This window comes from Capra hircus, chromosome 19, assembly GCF_001704415.2.
Source record: "Capra hircus breed San Clemente chromosome 19, ASM170441v1, whole genome shotgun sequence".
Lineage (NCBI taxonomy): Eukaryota > Metazoa > Chordata > Mammalia > Artiodactyla > Bovidae > Capra > Capra hircus.
The window spans coordinates 45,199,617-45,221,011 of record NC_030826.1 but is presented as its reverse complement, the minus strand read 5'-3'; the positions used below and the strand labels follow the sequence as shown (position 1 = coordinate 45,221,011).

The 21,395-nt window shown below is 39.4% G+C and overlaps 1 protein-coding gene across 2 annotated transcripts in view; it reads left to right on the top strand.

Annotated features, from left to right (window-relative positions):
* Positions 569-21,395, top strand: part of NSF (N-ethylmaleimide sensitive factor, vesicle fusing ATPase) — a 149,455-nt gene continuing 128,628 nt past the window's right edge. For both annotated transcript variants that reach the window (XM_018065276.1, XM_018065277.1), the window contains exons 1-2: positions 569-683; positions 20,415-20,500. In XM_018065276.1, coding sequence (XP_017920765.1) covers positions 672-683; positions 20,415-20,500 — 98 coding nt within the window. In that variant the 5' untranslated portion in view covers positions 569-671. The remainder of the gene's footprint in view (positions 684-20,414; positions 20,501-21,395) is intronic.

Sequence of the window (21,395 nt, the reverse complement as noted above, 5' to 3'; positions counted from 1 at the left end):
TACTTAATAATAAAATTATATAAAGACATCGAAACAATCACAATTTACTTATACATTTGAATGAAATCTTAAATCTGAGCTTTCCAGGCAAAACAAACTAAATGTAAACAGCAAGGTCGATCATTTCCAGGTGCTAGGAAACAAGTCCGCCTACAATGAAAAGCCTGAATTCACAAAGAACTTGAACTCAGAACCCGCTACGCATCACTGATCTTCCCATGGGGAAGGCCAGTACCCGCACTGGGGGCTCACCCAAGTGGGTCTGGGAGCAAAAAGTTAAAAGGCCATTAAAGGGCAGAGATAAGCAGGAGCTCAATGGTTAAAAGTATCAAATCCTTGCTACGTAGTCCAGGGCAAACAGCCAGCTGTGATGAGATTCGCAAAAGGAGCCCTGCAGAAAGTCACCAGCAGACACGTGCTAGATGGACAGTCACTGGCCCCCGCCGCCCCCGGCAGCTCGAGTTCAAAATGGCGCCCCGCCCGCCCCTGACAGCCGCCGAACCCGCGCGCGTCCGGCGGAGCGGGGGCGCGGGCGCCGGGGACGCGGCCGGGCGCGCGCGGGCGTCAAGGAGGCTGCGCGCCTGCGCGAGGGCGGGCAGCGGGCGCGCGCGGCGGGGGCGGGCTCAGCCTAGCGCCGAGCTGCAGCGGCGGAGCCGGACGTGTCCGTGAAGATGGCGGGCCGGGTGAGTGCCGGCCCGGGAGCCGCGGCTCGAGGCGGGGGTGCCAGGCTCGCGGGCAACGGGAGGTCCAGACGGCCTCAGGGGAGGGGAGTGAGCCTGAGCAAATGGGGTGTTGGAGGGGGCGGCAGGCCAGAGACGGGGGGAAGTGGGGAGTGGTGGCAGGGGATTAGCCCTCCTCAGAAACTCCTCCTTAGGAACCTCGAGGGGAGGAGACCCCCTCGCAACCCAGGCCTCCTGGGGTCTCCTTTAATTCTCCCATTCCATCCCTTGGGGCTTGTCCCCCTAGCTTCTCAGGGTAGCCGCAGTCTCGTGGCCGTCCCAGCCCGGGTCGGAGGGCTCGAGGGTTTTCTCCGCACCCTGTTACGAGGAGGGCTTGTTAGGTGCCTTCTCTGGAACAACTGCGGGGCATCTGTCCGCTCCACTGGGTCAAGGGCTGTGACAGGGACCATTAGGAACCCCATTCCTGGTTGTTCACAATCAGAGGTCTCGGGAAAGGAGGAGGGGGGTGCAAATGACTTTGGCTGTTAACCCTCGGCCATCGGGGAACGTGTCACTGCCGGCTCAGGCAGAAACGCCTCGAGCTTGGAGTGGGGATGGATCTGAGGTGTCGCGCTTTGCTTTTATGAATGACAGTCGTGTTGCATGCACCGGGGTATGTTATAGTTTCAGGGCTTTAAATTTTACTTCCTCCTTTAGCCTCTGAGATCGCGGTGTAGTATGGGTTTGGCTAGGGGCGATAGGACTGGTTCTGTGCTGTACTGCAGTGTGCGTTGAGCAAAAACCTCTCTGAGGGATGGATCCTGCCTAGAGATTACTGGTCATAAACCTGGGGACGTTAACTGCGTCATTAGGGGATAAGGATGTGCTTGACTGATTTATTTCTACTGGAATATTTGAATAAGTTTGCATAGGTTATGCATACACGCACATTGACTCCCTGAACACAGTTGTAAGTCAGGAGATTCTAGAGTGAGAAGAGACCTTAAAGGTCATTTAATTAGGCCTCCTTCTCTTCTTTTCCCCACAGCCTTATCTTTTATCTGCAGCTACTTCCTCCGCAACAACTCCCTCCACCTGTGCTTCAGAGTCTCTCTCCCCATCTTCTAAGGAACCCCATTCCTGTGTATTCACCTGCTCCCTTTTAACAACAAACTCAGGCTTTTTCCATCTTGAAACAAACTCTCCCTCCACCCCCACAGCTGTCACCTTTTCTCTTCCCACCCTACAGCCAGGAATCTTGATAAGAATTGTCTCCTGTATTTGTCTCCCATTTGCCTTCCTCCCCCTCATTCCTCAACCCACTGCGGTCTGATTTCTGGTCCCATCATGCCAGTGAAACATGCCTCTCAACTTAATTGATGTTTTTCATTCCTTGTCTTGCTGGATGTCTCAACAGCCTTTGACATTGTTGACTGTTGCCTCCTTCATGGAAAACGCTCTTCCCTTGGCTTCAGCCTCCCTCCAGTTTTTAGTCAGACCACTCTTTTGCAGACTCACCCGCCTCTACTCTGTTATTCAATGCAGATGTTCTTCAGGGCTATGTCCTCAGTCTGTGCTTTCTCCCTAGGCAGCCTCTTCTAAGCCCAGTTTCAACTACTGTCTATATGCCAGTGATACTCACTATTTTACTCCCAGTCCAGACCTGTTCTTTGAATTCTGGATCAATATGCCAAACTATTTAAAACCAAGACACTTCACACTCATCTTGTTCAAATAAACCCATGGTCTTATCCCACCTAATATTTTTACAGTTTCCTATATCAGCGAATGCCATCACAACCCATCCACCTATATAGGTTAGAAGCCTGGCGGATGGGGAGTGGGTCATTCCTTATAATTCTCCATCACCATATCCTCTGTCCCCAAGTAAAATTCATCACTGAGTTCTGTCCCCGCCCCACACCATCCCCCCCCCAACACACAATCCCCCCCACCCTACCCCGGCCACCAAAAAAAAAAAGGGAATTGTTAGAGCCAAAGAATCTGGCTTGGGCATTGCTGTTTTAAACCGTATCCAAACACCCACTGGGCTAATGACATGGGTTCTGTCATTTTAACATCCTAAAAATCTCTCCAATCTATCCGTCCGCCTCTTTACATCTTCATTTCCACCTGCTTTTCCCAAAGCACTGTCATTTCTGGCCTGGACTACTGCAGGAAGCTCCCAAGTGGTCTCCTTATGCCGTTCACCACATTGATTATTCTCTGCCATGTACATTGCTGCTTAATCCCCCCCTTTAGTAGCATCCCATTACTTTTGGGAGAAGACCAAATCCTTAACTGGGCCTTTAAGACCCTTTGTGGTTCTGCTCCTGCATCTCCACTCACCGCCTTACTCTCTGTGCTTGCGTTATATAAGCCTTTCCAATCCTTGAACCTCTTATCACAAGGGCTTTGCGTGTGCTGTTTCCTTTCTTTATGGTGTTCTGCTCCCAACCGTTTACCTCCTACTCACGGATCACTCAGCTACTCAAGGGAGGCCTGTTCTGATCCCATACCAAGTCAGAGCCTGTGTTAATATGCTCTTCTGTCTCTTTTTAAACTTTTTATTTTATATTGGAGTATAGCCTGTTAACAATGTTGTGATAGTTTCAGGTGAACAGCAAAGGGACTCAGCCATACATATACATGTATGCATTCTCCCCCCAACTCCACTCTCCATATATTCTTGAAGAACTGTATTCCTTTCCTTGGAAATTTATCTGTCATTTAAAACTTTTTAGCGTGATTATTCGGAGAAGGCAATGGCATCCCACTCCAGTACTCTTGCCTGGAGAATCCCATGGACGGAGGAGCCTGGTGGGCTGCAGTCCATGGGGTCGCTAAGAGTCGGACAGCACTGAGCGACATCACTTTCACGCTCTGGAGAAGGAAATGGCAACCCACTCCATTGTTCTTGCCTAGAGAATCCCAGGGACCGGGGAGCCTGGTGGGCTGCCGTCTATGCGGTCGCACAGAGTCAGACACGACTGAAGCGGCTTAGCAGCAGCAGCAGCAGCAGCAGCAGCGTGCTTATTTGCCTCCACTGCTAGACTTGACTCTCCACGAAAGCAAAGACCGTATTAGTTTTGTATTTACTGTCATCATCAGTTCTTTGCATCTGCCTGGGACAAAGGTGCTCAATACATTTTTGTTGGAAGTGAATCTAATCTCTGTCTTAATACGTTAGTGATAGAGGGTGCTATGCCATAAAGCTAGCCCATTTTAGTGTCATATTAGAAAAGTCTTTTTTGTATGGGGTTCCATGTAATTTTTATACGTATTATTTCTGCTGTTCGAAACTGTAGAACTAAACAATTCCTTTTTCATGTGATAGCCCCCTCGCTGTTTGAAAACAGGTTACATATTCCCTCAGATTTTTCTCTTTTGCAAATTAAACATCCCCAATTTCCCAAATATCCTCTATTCCAAATCCTTCATTTAGGTGACTTTCCTTTGGAAATGGTCTCTTTTGTCAGTGTTTCTTCTATTGATAAAATGTGCTTAAGAGTCTAATATGGTGATCAGTGAAGAATCTCCTTGAACTATTATTCTCTGATGCTGGACAGTACCGTTACTAATACAGGCTAAAATTGTATTCGCTTTTTTCTGCAGTAAATCATACCCTTGGCCCATACTGAGTGCTCAGTCATGTCTGACTCTTTGCAACTCTATGGACTGTAACCCACCAGGCTCATCTGTCCATGGGATTTTTCAGGCAAGAATACTGGAGTGGATTGCTGTTTTGTCCTCCAGGGGATCTTCCCTACCTAGGAATTGAACCCACATCTCCTGTATTGGCAGGCAGATTCTTTACCATTGAGCCACCTGGGAAGCCTGGCCCACCCATACTGAACTTAAAGTCAGTTACAGCTCCAGTGTTCTTTTAAAATCAGCACACCTCCCCCCCACCCCACCCCGGCCCCCAATACCCCTACATTCTAGGTATTGAGCAGTTGTTTTATTGAACCTAAGTGTGAGACCTTACATTTATCCCCTTTGCAGTTCACTTTTTTGGGGTCCGTTTCTGCTACCTATTGAAGGTTTCTTTGATTCTTTCATTTTATGCAACATAGTGGTGCTCTGTTCCAGTGTTTTTTCATTTGAAGAGCCATAGGTTTAATAACGCTGCCTTCTGTATCTCCATTCTAGTCATTGATAAAAGGTAGGATACAATGGAGTCAGAAGCAGGCCTTCAGCATGCTGCTAGAGACCCTCTTCTAGGCTGGCAATATCAGTACACTTCAGGTACCATTGCTTAACTACAAATATATCTCATTTAATCCGGACAAACTGCTGCTGCTGCTGCTAAGTCGCTTCAGTTGTGTCCGACTCTGTGCAGCCCCATAGACGGCAGCCCAACAGGCTCCCCCGTCCCTGGGATTCTTCAGGCAAGAACACTGGAGTGGGTTGCCATTTCCTTCTCCAGTGCGTGAAAGTGAAAAGTGAAAGTGAAGTCACTCAGTTGTGTTCAACTCTTCGCGACCCCAGGGACTGCAGCCTACCAGGCTCCTCCATCCATGGGATTTTCCAGGCAAGAGTACTGGAATGGGGTGCCATTGCCTTCTCCGTGAATCTGGACAAAACTCCCTGCAAAGTAAATATTAACTTTGTTTACTCTGAGAGAGGGGCTTAGTAACTTGCAGGTTCACAGCCTGCAAGAAGCAAGGTTAGGATTTGAACTCAGGTCAGTTCCCCAATTTAATTGACAGGGTATAAAGGGTAGATTTAGCTTCTTACCTAAAACATTTTAGAGCCTCTGTCAAAGTTTAATTTTTTAAAACTACCTTCTACCTTTTGGAAAATCTAAACCCCTTTGGCCCATCTCAGATTGTCTTGTCTTGTCTTCCTGTAGCCATAACTAACAACTACCCATCCATGTTTAACAAATAGGGTGAGCCTTGTAATTCTCTTAAAATGGGTTCTGTATTTCCTCTTTGTGGGAGAAAAGCTATCTTGAGTTATTGCTGCTTTGGGTTGGTTTAGTTAATTTTGGCATTCTGACATCATCTTGTAAACGGTATTTATGTTCGCTCTATTCCTGAAGATTTGTTGTATCACTGTTGCTGATGATAGCATTAGTAATCTGTATTTCTTTTCCTTTGCTTTTGCTGTCCAAAAAAGAAAGCATCATATTTAGTCCATCTGGGAAACTGAAAAATAAACTGTGTGATGTTATTCAATATATAGCTCCAAGGTCATCAGAACTTGGTTAATCCCTAAATTACTTTGAAGCCCCTAATCTTAAAATAAAGAACCTGAAAGAAAATAATTTTTGTCTTTATTGTTTTAGTGTATTTGTTATATGAGAAAAATATGGAATGACAAGTTGGATACATTTTATAATATGATCATTTTAAACATATCTGGTTCCTTTTGGCGTTTTGAAAGATTCAATTAGGTAATAGATTTTCTCAGTTCTTTTAAATTTTTGCTCTTAATGAATCAAGATGCTAATGTTGTAATTCTTAGTACTGACATTGACTGTAGACTCTTATTTATAAATGACCTCCATGTACAGATGGCTGCCACTGCCTCCGGCCCCCACACCGATTTTCAGAACTCTCATGCTGCAACTGCTCTGGAATCATGGAATGAGAAGCAGAGAAAAGAATCTGAAATGTAGCCTTTATAGCTAAGGAGAGCTGACTCTAGGTGGGGAGAGGCTCCTTAGTGAAGTTCCCCTGATGTTGCATGCCAGGTCCCTTAAGCTACCACTCAAACCACTCCTGAAGAAAAAGGAAAAGGAGGAAGATAGGCTTTCCACATTGCCTGAACTTTTTTGTACTCTTTTTTTTTTTTTTTAATATTTTATTTATTTATTTAGCTGAACCGAGTTTTAGTTGTGGCATGCAGGAGCTTTTTGTTGCGACTTGTGGGATCTAGTTCCCTGGCCAGGGATCGAACTCAGGCCCCCTGCTTTGGGAGCGCCGAGTCTTAGACCCTGGACCACCAGGGAAGTCCTCTGTACTCTTTTAAAATTACTAGACATCTCACGTATTGGAGATTTAGCAGTCCCTTTCTGAAAATATACATGCATTAAGGATAATAAAACCAATGGATTGTTTTCTTCATAAATCCTTATAACTTGTGGAGGTAATTTGTTTTAAGAAATAGGAGCAAGATGATGTTAAATAGGAATCAAAGGGAGAGAACACTCTTAGCTGTTGAAAAGGGTTTAGAAAGACGTTAGAAGTGAAATTTACCTCATCTGGCTGATGGTCTGGGTCAGGCTAGCATATTGAAAAATCTCTTGTAGTCTAGTCCAGAAACCTAACCATTGATAACATTTTTATGGGTGAATGACATCCTTACCAAAAACCAACCTTCAGATTGGAACACAGTGGTAAATTAGGGACAGTTCATGGGCAGTACCACAAGTCAAAACAAATAATTAAAAATGTCTCATAGTTACATTTCTAAGTCAGAGCTTTGCAGTCCAAAGCATATCATCTTTTTGCAATCTCGTATGCAGTAGTTACTGTTTTTGTGTGTCACTCTTGTGATTTTATTAAATATCTTCAAAGGCAGTACATTTTAGAAAACAGAATTGAACTCTTTACAGCACTATCAGATAGCTTCTTTCTGAAACCCAGAGGAATTGATGATTAAGGTATTCTTTATAAGTATTTAAGTCAGAGTGCAAAGGTGTAAGGTGAAAGTATATTGTTTTGCTGTTGGAAATTCTTGCATTGGTGGAACAGTGAACTCTTGGAAACAGCTGTGTTGGCAGTGCACTAGGTGCTTGCTGTAATGCTATTCTGAAGGGTCCATACTCTGGTTATAGTGTATTAGGGAAAAATCTCGTAATGAAGTCCTTGATCATACTTCAGTGTTAATGCCCTTGAATGGGCTCTGAGACCCACCTTACACTGCCTTCAATTTCCTAGTGATTCAAACTCATGATTTCCTACTTATTTTTTTTATGATGCAAACTAGATAGTCCTTGTATGACTGTAACTATTTCTAGTTCTGTGCATTTTAAACAAGAATAAGTCATATATATCTTAAGAGATTTCAAGTATGCTGAAAAGTACAGCAGATAATATATACCTATATCCATGTGCTCACTGCCCAGATTGTAAAAGTATTTACATATTGAGATATTTGCTTTATATCTTTTAATCCCCCAGAAATAACCACTAGCCTAAAGCTAATATAAATCTTTCTGTTCACGTTCATGTAGGTTTGTGTCCCTAAACAATATATTGTTTTATGTGTTTTAAAAATGTATATAATGGTGTTATATTGTACATCTTCTTCTGCAACCTGAATTTTTTCATTTGAGATTGTTATGTTGGAATTATGTAGAGTTAGGTAATTCTGTTTATTGTGTAGTAGTCTATTTTGTAAATATACCACAATTATCTGTTTTCTTAGAGGACAATTTAGGTGGTTTTCAAATTTTATTTCTTCTGGTATGCAGAGAAGAAAATCCTCATACATACAGAAATACATACTTTTTTGGCTATATCTCCTTGCATATGTATGTTGAATTTCTTTAGGATATGTCTAGAGACATGGATCTATACTCTGTAGGATTGCTACATAGAATTGCTGGGTAATCAGTTACCTTTATCTTTACCTAGTTATACGAGTTTGTGTTCTTACCAGCAGTGTATGATTACCTGTTCCTCATGTCCTCTCCAGCACTTAATATTGAGATATTTTAATTTTTATAATATGATAGGTATAAAATAATACTGTTGTTTAAATTTGCAATTTTCTCTAATTACTAGTGAGACTGAGCATTTTTCATATTGATCATTGGAGTTTCCTCTTCTGTGAATTACCTTTGCATATCCTTTGCCCATTTTTGTTGTTGTTGAGCTGTTTAGTGATGATCTTTTCATGTATGTAGAGTTTTAGATTTAAATTTTATTGTAGTTATAACTACCCATTTTTAACCTCTGTGTATTAGTGTGCTTATATGTTTTAGGATCTTTTCCCACTTTGAAGTCAGAAAGATTTTCTTTGAAAAGGTTTAATGGTTTGCTTTTCATATTTTGGTGTTTGATTCATCTGGAATTTATTTTTGTGTTTGGTGTGAATTAAGCTAATTTTATCTTTCCCGTATATATAACCAGTTGTCTCAATATCATGTGTTGAGTCCATCCTTTCTCCTGCTGATCTGTAATGCTACTTCTGTTTTATATCCACTCTACATCCAATCTCTTTTCTGTTTCATTGTTCTGTTCGTCTGTATGTGCACCACTATCAGTGTCTTAATTGCCATAGCTTAAAAATTATTCCTGCTATCTGGTAGGGTTAGCCGCTCATTTTTCTTCATTTGGCATTTCTTGGCCCTTTTCCATATGAATTTTAGGAGCAACTCAGTCTCTCCTCCTTTAAATTGTTTTATGTTTAAGTTTATTGCCATTGATTTTGACTTATATTTTTTCCTTATATTCAGCAGGGGCAGATATAAAGATCATTTCAGTAAAACTGAGCTGAATTACTCCAAGAAGCTGATAAGCTCATTTCTTTCCTCCCTCTCTTCCTCTTTCCTTCCTTTTTTTAAACCATGAAACCAAAAAGTGCTAATAATTTATTGCAACTTTGTGCTGTATAGATTTGAAATCAAGTGAATTAGCATCAGCTGTTTATGAGTAATGCAGAGTGTTTTGGTCCTTTACTAAATTCGGAATGAAGTGTTAAGTTCTGATGTATTTTGCAGTAGCTACCATGGGGTCGCTAAGAGTCGGACACGACTGAGCGTCTTCACTTTCACTTTTCACTTTCATGCATTGAAGAAGAAAATGGCAGCCCACTCCAGTGTTCTTGCCTGGAGAATCCCAGGGACAGGGGAGCCTGGTGGGCTGCCGTCTATAGGGTCTCACAGAGTCGGACACGACTGAAGCGACTTAGCAGCAGCAGCAGCAGCATGTAGATCTTTGGCAAGAGAAAATGGGAAAATTATTAAACTAACAAATATGTTGTCATTTTTGAAATCCAGCATTCACTTTTTTTTAATTTAAAAATTATTATTGTTATTTTTTGGCCAAGCAACTTGTGATATCTTTGTTCCCCCACCAGGAATTGAACCTGTGCCCTGAGCAGTGGAAGTGGGGAGTCCTTATCATTGGACTGCCAGGGAATTCCCATCACTGGTGGATTTTTTTTTTTGAGTGTAAAGTGTTTTTTAGTTTTATGTGCATATGAACAAACATTTTCTTACTTAGACAAACAATGAAACTAGAAATTATCACTAATTCTGGGTCTTCCAAAAAATACCAGTTTTTGGGAGATTAAAACATTTTAGTTAGCCTAGTTAGACTTTTCTCCTGGAGAATAGTACTGACAAAATTTTGTGAGATGATAGCAAACTTAGATCCCACTGTTTAGAACAGAGCCTGGCATGGAATGATTGTTGAATGGATGAATGACTATTTCTGATTAACCTAGTAAATTATAATTTTGGACAGGGTGTGTATTTTAATGTTATGTTCTCTGCCAGGCTACTGAATACTCTTGTTTATTTTGTTATCCAAGTCATTAGTAATGTAGCATAGATCTAATTTTAAAGAGCTGCTGGCCTCCAATACAGTCCTTTTTCTTGATCTTCATTTATGAAGTCTAAGTTTTTTGTTTATATGGACTTTGAATCAGTTTACTACTTATCAAGCATCAAAATAAACTTAATTATAAACTTTTATTAAGGTAAAGGATGAAATGGACCAAAAGCATTATTGAAGCCTTCTTTCCTATATTTTCTTCTCTTCTATTGTAGAAGGAAATGAAACTTTTTTTTAAGTTTTCTTCTCTTAGTGCATTGATTCTCAAAGTAGAATCTGTAGACCAGCTAATAATGAGCATCACCTGAGAACTTGTTAGAAGTACAGATTCTGTCCCCCACCTTGATTAAATTAGAAACTCTGGGGGTGGGGCCCCTTCAATCCCTTAAGAGTTCTGTAGGTGATTCTGGTGAATGCCTAAATTGAGGACCATTGATTTAGGATTGTAACCTCTTGGATTCAATTTCTTACAAATTGTTGATGATTCCCCCCCCCCCAGATTTCCTTCCAAATGTATACTCAACCTTGTTATTTCTAGATTTCAGGGTTATTGAATTGTCTTTCCTTTAATACCTTCACCTATATCCAATTTTCAAACACAGGTTAAGAAAACACTGTGTTAAGAAAACACAGGTTATTTCCTGCAATATCAAGAATCAGGTCCCCTGACGGACCTTGAAATACTAGATAGCATAGTAACTACAGTTAATTTTAAAAACATTGTATTCTTAAGATTTGCTAAGACAGTAAATCTTAAGTGTTCTTACCACACACACAAAGTGGTAACTCTGTGAGGTGATGGGTCTATTAATTAGCTTGTTACCATAATCATTACAAAGGTATACTTGAATCAGAACACCACATCGTATACCTTAGGCAAAATTCCCATAAAGCTGAACCAGTGCATGTATGCCTGTGATCCAGCCATTCTACGGGAGAGGGTAGGTGTAGGGGAGTGTGTGTGTACATGTATATATGTGTGTATACACATGTGTGTGTATATATATATAAATAGTATAGATATCCAATAGAAATACATAGGCATGTTATTAAAAAGACATGTATAAACATATTTTAGCAACAGTATTCATGATTAAGAACTGGAAACAACTCACGGATAAATAGTAGTGACATATTCATATAATTATACACTATAAAAAGCAAGGAAAATGAGCTATTGCTACATGCCAAAACTTGGATGAGTCTTGTAATCATAATATTGAAGGGTAGAAGTCAGACATGGAATAATACATGGTATGCTAAGTTGCTTCAGTTGTGTCCAACTCTGTGACACTATGGACCCGTAGCCCACCAGGCTCTTTTGTCCTTGGGATACTCCAGGCACGAATACTGAAGTGATTCCATTTATATAAAATTTTCAGCAGGCTAAACTCATCTGTTTGATTTCTGTCTCTGGTGGTAGAAACAGTGATTTTTTTAGATAAATTGAACTTCATCAAAATTTAAAATTTTCATATATCAAGGGACACTACCAAGACATGAAGAGAGAGCCCACAAAATGTGAGAAAATATTTAATAATCATATGTCTGATAAAAGTCTAGCATCCAGAATGTATAAAGAACCACTACAATTCAGTAGTAAAAAGAAACCTGATTTTTAAATGGGCAGAGGATTTGAATAGATATTTCTCCGAAAAATATGTGAAAATAACCAACAAGCACATGAAAGATACGTGTTCACCAGCATAGTCATCAGAGAAATCAAAATCAAAACCACAGTGAAATACTACCTCACACCCACTGGGATGGCTATAGTTTAAAAAAGGTGACGATGTAGAGAATTTGGGACCCTCATATACTGCTGGTGGGAATGTGGAATGGTGCCGCCATTGTGGGAGACAGTTTGGCAGTTCTTCAAAAAGTTGCACATAGAATGATCCAGCAAGTCCAGCAAGTGATTGAAAATGTATGTTCATAGATAAACTTGTACATGAATGTTCATAGCAGCGTTATTCATAATAGCCAAAAAGTGGGAATTATCCATCAGCTAATATAGATAAAACAAATGCGGGTTACCCATACGGTGAAACACGATCCAGCCCTGGGAAGGAATGGTGTGCTGTCGCGAGCAGCAGCCTCGATGATCTTGAGAACATTATGCTGAGTGAAAGAAGCCAGTCACAAAGATGACAGATTGTGTGATTCTATTTATATGAAATGTTCAGAATAGGCACGTCCGTAGAGATAGAAAATAGATTAGTGGTTGCCAAGGGATGCGGGAGGCGAGCACTGGGACTAACTGATAATGGGTACAGGGTTTCTTTTTGGAGGGCTGGAAGTGTCCTGGAATTAGAGAGTGGTGATGATTACACGGCATAGCTTATGTACTAAGAAACAGTGAAGTGGGGGTTTCTGCCGCCTTATGCATTTGAGATGTATGCCTTAAGATGCTTCTGTAAGGTTAAGAATAGGATGCTGTGATCCTTGAATGGGACCAAATGGACCTCCATTATGTACTTGAGTCAAATTAGAGGTAACTGTGGGATTAAAACACAGTCTTTTAGTTTATTCACCTAAAAATTAGACTTTTTTTCCCTCTTCTAAGTATACAAAATTCAGAATGAGTCATGTTTAAAAAATCATTTAGAGAGAAATAATATTCTTGTGTTATGAGAAAACAAAAATGTTAGCTAGAGTGAGGCAAATAGTGTTGATTAGATTTTGGCAGTAGGAAAGAGAATTGTGAGCTAGGGTGTTTGCAGGTGTGTAAAGCTTTTAAAACAGTGCCTCGCGTGAAATAAGCTCTCAAAACACATTAGCTATTATTAGTGACACTGCCCCCCGCCCCAGCCGCCAAGTGGATAATCAGTGTCTCAATGCCTTTTATTGAATAGCTCAGCTTTCCTCTACTGTTTCTAAATTTTACCTGTTAAGTTCTTGCCTGGTTCTGTTTCTGGATTGCTTTTTCTACTTCATTGAATTGTTTCTATACTAGTACTATGTAGGTTTTTTTGTGTTTTTTTTTTTAAACTGTACCAGGCAGCTTGTGGGATCTTAGTTTCCTAAGCAGGGAGGGAACCCAAGCTCTCAGTGAAAGCACAGAATCCTAACCACTGGACTGCCAGGGAATTCCACTACATTGGTTTAATTACTGTGTATGGAATCAAGATTGCCGGGAGAAATATCAATAACCTCAGATATGCAGATGACACCACCCTTATGGCAGAAAGTGAAGAGGAGCTAAAAAGCCTCTTGATGAAAGTGAAAAAGGAGTGAAAAAGTTGGCTTAAAGCTCAACATTCAGAAAACGAAGATCATGGCATCTGGTCCCATCACTTCATGGGAAATAGATGGGGAAACAGTAGCTGACTTTCTTTTTTGGGGCTCCAAAATCACTGCAGATGGTGACTGCAGCCATGAAATTAAAAGACGCTTACTCCTTGGAAGAAAAGTTATGACCAACCTAGACAGCATATTCAAAAGCAGAAACATTACTTTGCCGACTAAGGTCCGTCTAGTCAAGGCTATGGTTTTTCCTGTGGTCATGTATGGATGTGAGAGTTGGACTGTAAAGAAAGCTGAGCACTGAAGAATTGATGCTTTTGAACTGTGGTGTTGGAGAAGACTCTTGAGAGTCCCTTGGACTGCAAGGAGATCCAACCAGTCCATTCTGAAGGAGATCAACCCTGGGATTTCTTTGGAAGGAATGATGCTAAAGCTGAAACTCCAGTACTTTGGCCACCTCATGCGAAGAGCTGACTCGTTGGAAAAGACTCTGATGCTGGCAGGAGGAGAAGGGGACGACAGAGGATGAGATGCCTGGATGGCATCACGGACTCGATGGACGTGAGTCTGAGTGAACTCCGGGAGATGGTGATGGACAGGGAGGCCTGGCGTGCTGTGATTCATGGGGTCGCAGAGTCAGACACGACTGAGCAACTGAACTGAACTGAACTGATGGTATGTCTAGTAGGGCCAGTCTCATTCTTTCTGAAATTTTGCCTGGCTGCTTTCACAAATTAGAAAAAATTTCGTTCCCCTCTCATTTTGCCTACTACACTTACTTTGCCAGTTACAGTTTAGATTGAGTTTGCTAAAGTCCCATTGGGATTTTCTTATAATTACATTAAATATATAGGTTAATTTGGAGTTGATGATATCCTTACAGTGTGTGCTTCTGTTGGTTTTCTTCATATGGATCTTATATTGATTAGCTTTCTAGATATATTTCTCAAACAATTTTTTTAATTCCACAGGTATTTATTGAGTGCCTGTTATATTGTTCCAGGTACTTCTCCAAATTTTTAAGTAATGTATTTTGAGGCATTAATGAACTTTTCCAAATTAATGCAATCATGGAGAGGAAATTATTCACAAAGCCAAGGACTCAGTTAACTAGTTTATGATTTGGTATTCATTTTAATGCTGAATCATTGGTTAATCCACCCAGTATAAACAAAATTTTAACTCTTTATGTATTTATCAAAAGATTCTGTGCTTCAGAGCATATTTTTAATTTCTTACTGAGCTTATTAATAAAAAGTATGTTTTCTTAATTTATGGACAAAAATCCTTGTCACACTGTAGTCAAAGAAAACTAGATTTAACCAACATGGTTTAATTATGAAGAAAAAACACAATAAGCAAATTATGAGATGTTGTCTTATATTTTCATGAATAATGACAGTTATTTTCCTAATGTGTGGTGTCATCACTGTGCAGAAACAAAGATCTGAAATGAAATATACCATCAATTAGCTTTAATACAAAACTTTTAATTTGGCTAGTAAAATAACACCTATGTAATTTTTAAGTTGGAAAATGCAGAAAAGAGGAAAATTAATTAAATCACTCATAGTCCAATTTTCCAGTCACAGTTGTTTTTACATTTTGATGTGTTTTTATTTAATTGCTTTGCTGTACTTGAAAATATCAAACTGTAAAGTAAAATTTATATATGTGTGTATATATATATGTATATAAATTTTACTTTACAGTTTGATACATATACACACACATGTATATGTATACTATTCTGTATATATATATATACACATGTATATGTATACTATTCTGTGGTTTGAATATTATGAGGATATAGGAAGTAGACACATTTTAGTTTACATAGCTATCATTTTGAAATATACACACACATACTGTACACACACATATATATATGTATACTATACTGTAAAGTAAAATTTATATACATGTGTGTATATATATACACACACGTATATTATACTATTCTGTGATTTGAATATTATGAGGATATATGAAGTAGACATGTTTTAGTTTACATAGCTATCATTTTGAAATAGGACTTTTAATTTGCTTCTAATTCATCACTGTAAAGTAATGCCATAGAGGGCGACTTTGTACATAAAAGTTCTCTATATTTAAAATTATTTTCCTAAGATAAGGGTTATTTATTGTAAAATAGTTCCAACCATTCAGAACTCTGAAAAGTGAAGATGTTTCACTTATACCTTCTTGTTTCACCTCAATGATAACTACTGTTAACAATTTACTATGTCTTTTTTTTATTAAAAAGCATACTCTACATACTATTTTATAATAGTTTTATACCTTTTTTAAAACTTTGCACTATATTGTGGATATTCCCCTTGTCAGTACATGCAAAGGTACCTTGACCTTTTAGATTGCTGCGTACTTGTAATGCTTTTAACTATGGTGCTATTCATGGCATTTATTTAGCTTTAGGTTGTGAATTTTTTTTCTGTTACAAACAATTATTGCATATCTCTATGATAGTCATAATAATAATAGCTGAGATTTATTGAATATTTACTCTGTACCAGGTAAATCGTAGTATCTCCTTTAATCCTCTTGTGGGATTTTTTTCCCATGTCCTCATGTTTCTGTTCCTGTCCAGGGGGAGAGTAGAACTTTAGATCAAATTCCTTGCCTCTTAAGGAAGAATTATTACAGAGGGGGGAAAAAAAGTCTTAACTCTTCTCCGGAGGAAGAATTGCCAATCTTAGTTAGTATGAGACACACACAGGAGTATAGGTTTTATACTTCCTCTTTTTACATTCTGTGCCCAGGACTAGCAGGCCAGTATGGTCAGTAACCTTAGACGGCCTTTTAGAGGTAGATCTGGCCATTCTCCTAGTTTGTTATTCCTACAGTTGAGATGAGACCTGGTTGGAAAGAGAACTGTCTCTTCTGGAAACCTAGCTATCTCTCTTTCAGTAGGCAAGAGATTGGGTCTCTTGATTAGGTCTTTGTTCCATGAGTGTAGGTACCTTGTATCCAAACTATATTTTGTAAGTTTGAACATTTATACCATCTTTGCAATGGGAATTATTGGAGACTGCCCAACCATTAAAAAAATAAACAGACCGTCATTTCTCAACTTCATTGAGGTATAACCTCTGCACAATAAAATATGATCAAGACATAGAACTATCTCAAAAAATTACTTCTTGCTTTTTTGCTGTCCATTTCACCCCCATCCCAGTCAATCACGGATTTTGTGTGTGTATGGTTATTCTAGATTAATTTTTTCTCTTCTGAGATTTCATCTGATTCTAAGATGAGGCTTAAATAACATAGGATGACCTCTTTTAAGGATCTGGCTTTACTCGGCGTTATGGTCTGAGGTTTACGCATGCTGTTACGTATATCAGGACGTAGTTTCTTTTTAATCGCTGGGTAGGGTCCATTGTATGCCTGTGCCACAGTTTGTTTATCCATTCAACTGTTGGCAGATCTTTGTGTTGTTTCCATTTTTGATTTATGAATAAAGTTGCTGTGGACATTTGTGTACAGGTCATCATTTTCATTTCTCTTGACTTAAAATCTAGAGATCGATCTACTGGGGCACATTGACCTTTTAAGAAACGGCATCACGTCTTTCCCAGTATTTAGTGCTGTCAGCTTTTACATTTTCCTTTGTGTGTGTGTGTGTGTGTGTGTGTATGTGTGTGTGCTGCTTTTGAATACCAAAATGGGAAGTCTTTTCTTTTTTTTTCCAATATAATTTTGTAAAGGAATTTTAAGGCCTTACAGGATGTCAGGAGGTTCATCTATGTGAATAGTTACTAGTCTGAGATGGATAGTGTGAAGGGTATTCTTACAGGCTCTCCACAAGATTACTATAGGACATACAAGTTTGACTTATTTCTACCTATCACTTCTAGTCCCGCAGAACTTCAGAATTTTAATAGAAATTATTATTTCAGGAGTCATAGCAGAGTGATTCCATAGGCCTGAAGACAGGTGTTACTGATGGCCTTTCTCACACTGCTTTAGACTAGCAACGTCCAATGAAACTGTCTACAGTGATCCCTAATAGCCATGTGTGGCTCTCAAAATGGGACTAGTGCACCTGAAGAACTGAGTTTTAAAATTTTAACTAGTTTTAATTTTAATAATGTGTCTAGTGGTTATTTTATTGCACAGTACATTTCTAAAATATTATTTTTCAGGAAACACATAGTTGAGTGAGACTTGTTAGTTGAGCTGGCTGTGGAGCAGGTTCACATAGGTTGTCCTACTTCCCTTTCCTGTGAAGGAATTTGTGTCTCTGGAGACATGTAACCTAGGCCTGAAGCACCACAGAGAAGACCAGTGGGTTCATGAGTGTTGCAGTTATTTGTAATGAGGTCTTTTAATCAGGTACTACATGCTTTGTTTTTTTTTCTTTTTAATTTTGCCCTACTAATTCTTCAGTAAAAAATAAAGCATATACTTAGAAATCTAATTTTTAAAGCTAATCTTTGGACAAAAGTGTGTCATTTAAATTTGAAAAACTGCAGTGTTGTCTGGAGGAGTCCTGGTTACACCCCTCTCCCGTTTTTTTTTTTTTTTTTTGATGAGAAGAAGCCAGTTCTCTTTCTATACTTTAAAGGCTCTCACATAAGTAATGATGTAATTAGTTAGTCACGCAGTTGTGTCCGACTCTTTGCAACCCGATGGACTGTAGCTCTCCAGGCTCCTTTGTCCATGGAATTCTCCAGGCAAGAGTATTGGAGTGAGTTGCCATGCCCTTCTCTAGAGGATCTTCCTGACCCAGGAATTGAACCCGGCTCCCATGCATTGCAGGCAGATTCTTTACCATCTGAGCTACCAGGGAAGCTCAATGATATAATTACTTCTGCTAAAGTTTCCTTTAAAGGTTTGTTGAGATTTTCATACTTTTGAGAAGTGATGACTTAATAATTTTTTACATTTCAAGTTATTAAGGAAAACATTTTATAGTCTTTAGACAGTTAAATGTTCTAGTAACTCAAATAGTTAAACTTATAACTAAAATTTCCTGTCAGTTTCAATATGTTCATTTCATAGTAGTTACGTGGACATTGTGGCTGGGCTTTTGTCATTGTTTCCTAGAGGCAAGGTCAGTATTAGAAAAACTGTGGAATTTTCCTTTGCCTTTATTGTGATAAGTAAACAGCGACTATTTATAGGGACTTATATTCTAATGAGAAAATGAGATATCCTGCTTGGCTTGCCATAAAAACACAGATGCTTCTAGATTCCAGTAGGGAGGCCTTTTGCTCATAGCATCTGTTTCAGTTACCCAGCCAGATGACTTCTACAGAGTTTTTCACTCTTTTAAAGGACACCAAATCTTTGGCAAGAAAGCAAGTTCACAAAGGGAAAGGTTAAGTTAGCATTTTGTAAATTTTAAAATAACTTGGGGTGTATCAATTCGGTGTTAATTAAATTGCATCACTTCCTGAATAACCTTGAAATGTCCTTTGCATCCATGTTCTTTGAATTGTTTATTCTGCAGTTTTGAGGTAGATTGTATTGATCCATACATGCCAAGTTCATCTGTTCAACAAATGTCTGATGAGCACTGACTGTATCTAAGCCCTGTCTTAGCCTTGAGAACCGTAGACACGAACAGGGTACAGTCTCAGTCCTTAAGAGTCTTATGTCTTTCATGCAGTATAAACAGACAGTAAAAAATATTCTTCCATTTGACATTTGTGTTTTCAGGAGGGAAAGGTGTTTAGGAACGTCTTCTAAAAGATGTAATTCCTGAGCTGAGAGACTGGGACGAGTAGGAGTTGACTAGGCAAGGGGCTCAGAGTTAGGGAAGAGAGGAGAATGTAAGAGAAAGAAGCTTTTGTAGGTGAGAGAGACCCTAGGGTGAGTGGGAAACAAGGTCTGCACATTTTGATCAGGAGGCTGGTCAGACTGTGACTATGGGCAGAAGTACTGTCTCATTCGGAAAGCAGACTTGTGACCTAAACCTTATTTGTGTCATGTTCTAAATTATACCCCAAAGGATTATCCTGCAAAGCCTTCAGGTGCACATGCCCCACTTCAGAGTCCATTGCTCTGAACGGCTGGGATAGCTGTGTTGAAACTAGCCTTTTAGTTTCAAGCAAAAGCAAAGCAGAGTAATTTATTTCCCTCTATAAATTTGTATTTGGAAGACAAATTTACAGAGAATCAGCTTTGGCTTGATGTTTGAAGAATGAGCATGTTAGTCATAAACAGACTACGAATGTCATATTTCACTAACTAGGAAGCCCTAGAGGATGGAGGAAGGATTATTGGTTACATACGTTGTATGAAGGAATGTTTTTCTCATAGCTTTTGGCCAAAAGGACAGTTAATTGCCATTTTATGTTAAATATACCTGTAATTATTTTTGTTGGGAGATACTTGGAAGATAGCTTTTATTAGTCTACAGGAGATATGGTTCATACTACATGGGATCTCTTATGAAGAAATGCTTTTTCATGATATACTTTATCAAATTTATATCATTGCATTTTTATCAGTCAGAATCTGTTATTTTTTGAAGAAATGGAAAACCCAACCCAAGTAAGCTTGAGGAAAAGGGGATTTATTGACTCAGCCAACTTTCAGAACTGGTCTCCAGGGCTTTAACTTCTTTGTCAGGTCTGAGTTTCAAGGTGTCGGTCTTTCTCACCTTTGCTTTCTCTGTGATAGCTTTATTCTTCCAGCGCAGAAAGGCCTTCTTAATGTGGTGGTGACACAAGGGAGAGCACCTGTCTTCTAGCTCCTGTCTATGTGAAACCCCATGGATGGATTAGGACTCTGATGATGGCCTGTGTGCTGTGATTGGCAGGCCTGCAGGAGGGCGTGGAATGGGAAAGGAACAGCTTCTGAGAGGCAGGGTTTGCTATTGCCACAGAGGAAGGGGTGCCCGGAGTCAAAAGCATTGTGTTTATTACGAGTAATGGGAAATAGAGACCAGGAAGGCATAGCATATTCTTTAAGGATATAAAAGGTGACTTAATTTTTTTTTCCTAATCATTCATTCTTATAGAGTATGCAAGCTGCAAGATGTCCTACAGACGAATTATCTTTAACTAACTGCGCAGTTGTGAATGAAAAGGATTTCCAGTCTGGCCAGTGAGTATCTGACTTCATTTTCTTCTTACCTGCAAAGTGGTATTTTAGAAACTTGTCAAGTGTTGTTTTTTTTTTTTTTTGGAAACCTTGGAGTGTAAGTTTTTAAATTCCTCTTGCTGAATTGGAAAATGGAAGAGATGAGAAAGAGTTGAGATGAAAAAGAGTTGTGTATTTACTGCATCAAATTTTGGTAAATATAGTGTTTTCTAAGTCATGCATAGTTTTTTATATGTAACTTTATTTTTCCATTGGTTTTCTTAGCAGAGCTAAGCATACTGGTTCTATGACTCATTATATAGTGTAGTCATTAGGTTTTTGGCTCTGGAGTCAGATGGTCTGCGTTTTGATCCTGGTTCTGCCTATTACAAACTAGGTGACTGTGGGTAAGTTATTTACCCTGACTGTGCCTCAGTGTGTTGATCTGTAAAATGGGGATGATGATACCATCTTCCTCAGGGTATTGGTGAATATTGAGTTACACAAATAAATCACTTAGAACAGTTAGGTCCTTAACAAATATTAGCTGTTTGATCATTGTTACTCTGACAACCCAAGAGACAAGAAAATTGGAAGATGAACAGCTGTAGAATCTTAACAAGAATTTTTCATGGTCGTTTTTTTTTTTTTTAATTCAGTTTTTAATTGAAAGTTAGTTGCTTTACAGACTTTTGTTATTTTCTGTCATACAACATGATTCACTGTCATTTATTTCGGTTCATTCACCTCACCCACTGCCCAGACTTCTGAATACCATGCTACCGAGTTCGGTGCCATCCATAGTGCTGCTAAGGTTGGTAGAAGTAAGGACGTGAAGGGGCAGTACCAGAAGGCAGGCTGGGGAAATGAGGAAGGAAGTGGGATTTTAGCTGAGCCTTTTTCTGTTTTTAAACCTATC